The 2,500-nt window shown below is 50.0% G+C and overlaps 1 protein-coding gene across 5 annotated transcripts in view; it reads right to left on the reverse strand.

The window, feature by feature from the left end:
• The window catches only part of LOC118296689 (latent-transforming growth factor beta-binding protein 4), a 31,542-nt gene that overhangs the window by 14,065 nt on the left and 14,977 nt on the right, over positions 1 to 2,500 (reverse strand). For all 5 annotated transcript variants that reach the window (XM_047335469.1, XM_047335468.1, XM_035621835.2 and 2 more), the window contains one exon: position 1. This exon is cut by the window's left edge and continues 125 nt beyond it. In XM_047335469.1, the coding sequence (XP_047191425.1) occupies position 1 (1 nt within the window). The remainder of the gene's footprint in view (positions 2 to 2,500) is intronic.

Consider the following 2,500-nt stretch of genomic DNA (forward strand, 5'->3'; position numbering starts at 1 on the left):
TCTGCGGGAGCATGACATCACTTTTAGTTATCGAGTCGTTGACGGAGCGAGTGTGTGTGTGTGTGTGTGTGTGAGAATTATATTGTAATTTATAATATTATTTAGTATTTGTGGAGTTTTTTTCAAGTATTTTACAGTATTGTATGATATTTTATATTAGTTTTGTAATATTTTTGTAGTATGTTATATCTTAGATTTTTTATAACAATTTATGTTTGTAGTATATTAGCAGTATTCAAATGAAACCGACAGGATTCAGTTTCGAACCATCGCACACATTCATAAATGTACAGTGTTAAACCAAATATATATATAAATATATATCAATGTATATGAATGTCTCACAATCACTTCATGTCGAGTTCAAGTCAAAACCAGGAGCTGGAAGATTCAACTCTTGACTCAGGTTCTGAACTACGAGGGAGGATTTGTTGTTACCATGGTAACTCTGGTTCAACGAAGCCGCTTCTCTTGTTATCGGGGTAAATCACCATGGCAACTGCTCCGGAGCAGGTGAAGCTCCAGGTGAGAGATCAAAGCCAGTCACTGGTCCAACTAATGACCAATCAGATCACTGGAAAACCAGCGTCACCGTTCTACTGATCCCAACTGGGACAAAAGAGTTTGGAAACGTAACGTGTCGGCTAATAAAGCGCAGCACCGTGGCCACGCCCACTTTTAGAACGCTCCATTGACTTTCATAAAATCCTCATATGAAAAGTCTTAAACCAGGAACCAAATGAATAAACCACGAGATGATTCGTTACCATAAAACATTTTATTCAGAGCAACAAAGAGATACATAATTATTTTAAGAGTGAAGGAACAACACTTCCCAAAAACCCTTGCGAATGACTTTCCAACGACGATTTGTTTCTGGTGTTTCACTTTGTGATTCTGTCGCACCACGAGGAGACTGAGACCGTCGATAGACACCATCTGTTTTATTAGAACTATGATCCACACGCTGATCAATATTCCTCACGACGACCAGTGAACGGTTCAGTGTGATTGATGACATCACCTTGGCTTCTCGTCAGACAAAAGACTCAAAGATCCTTTCAACGGGAAACTTTAAATGATATCTCTCGTCTGACTGAAGTATTTCCAGTGGTTCTTTTCTGTTTCGGTCGTTTCATCAGATTATTTTCTTTTCACTTTTACGTGTCGCTCAAACCAAGTCGACCAGCAGGTGTCAGCGTTTTGCTTCTCGTATCATATTAAAAACTTTATTCACAGTTCTGACGACGTCGCTTGTGGATGTGCAGGGGTCGAGACAGTTGATGTGCAGGGGTCGAGACAGTTGATGTGCAGGGGTGGGGACAGTTGATGTGCAGGGGTCGGGACAGTTGATGTGCAGGGGTGGGGACAGTTGATGTGCAGGGGTCGGGACAGTTGATGTGCAGGGGTCGAGACAGTTGATGTGCAGGGGTCGAGACAGTTGATGTGCAGGGGTCGGGACAGTTGATGTGCAGGGGTCGGGACAGTTGATGTGCAGGGGTGGGGACAGTTGATGTGCAGGGGTCGGGACAGTTGATGTGCAGGGGTCGGGACAGTTGATGTGCAGGGGTGGGGACAGTTGATGTGCAGGGGTCGGGTCAACGGGAGGTGAAGTCAAACGGTTCAGGCGATGAGTTGGAGGAATCGTCTCCACAACGACGCCGTCGTCGTCTTCTTCTCCTCTGCTTCGCTCTTCATCTCCTCCATCGTCGTTTCCAGGCTCCTGATTCTCTCCATCAGTTCCTCCGTGCACTTCGCTGTCTCCTCCTGCGATGCCTCCAGAAGCCTCTTGGCGGCATCGAGAGACTCGCGGAGAGCGAACAGTTCGCTCTGCCACCGGAGTCGTTCCCTCCGTTCGTCCTCTCGGACACAGAGCAGCGCCGCTGCGAGGCCGGACGTTTCCTCGGCCCCCTCGGCGCGGAGACGGGACGTGTCCCACTCCCGCCGGCGTCCAGACTCCTCCAGGTCGTCCCGGGCCCGGGTCAGTGCCGCTGCGAGTCTGGACACCTGCTCTGTCTCCCCGACGAGGCGTGACTCCGCCTCCGATGTTTTCTGTCTCTCGGCGTGGACGGCCGTCTCCTGGTCTCGGACCTTCAGGTCAGAGTTCAGCTCGGCCTTGGTCACCGAGGACAGTTCGACAGTAAGACCTGCTTTGTCCTCCACGACGTCCGATATCAGTCTCCTCAGACGCTCCGCCTGTCGCAGCAGGTCACAGTTTTCTCCGACAATCCGGTCGATCCTCGCCTCTTTCTCCTGCAGGAGACGATTCAGCTCCAGTTCAGGTATCTGGAGGAAGGAATGATCGCTCGCATCACACTCCAGACCAGGTGCAGGTGCAGGTGCAGGTGCAGGTGAAGACGCAGGTGCAGGTGCAGGTGAAGACGCAGGTGCAGGTGCAGGTGCAGGTGCAGGTGCAGGTGCAGGTGCAGGTGCAGGTGCAGGTGCCTCCTTCACTGCCTCTACTTCTGCCTCAGTCTCGGACTCTGGCGCAGACTGGTCG

Source organism: Scophthalmus maximus, chromosome 11 (assembly GCF_022379125.1).
Source record: "Scophthalmus maximus strain ysfricsl-2021 chromosome 11, ASM2237912v1, whole genome shotgun sequence".
Classification (NCBI taxonomy): domain Eukaryota; kingdom Metazoa; phylum Chordata; class Actinopteri; order Pleuronectiformes; family Scophthalmidae; genus Scophthalmus; species Scophthalmus maximus.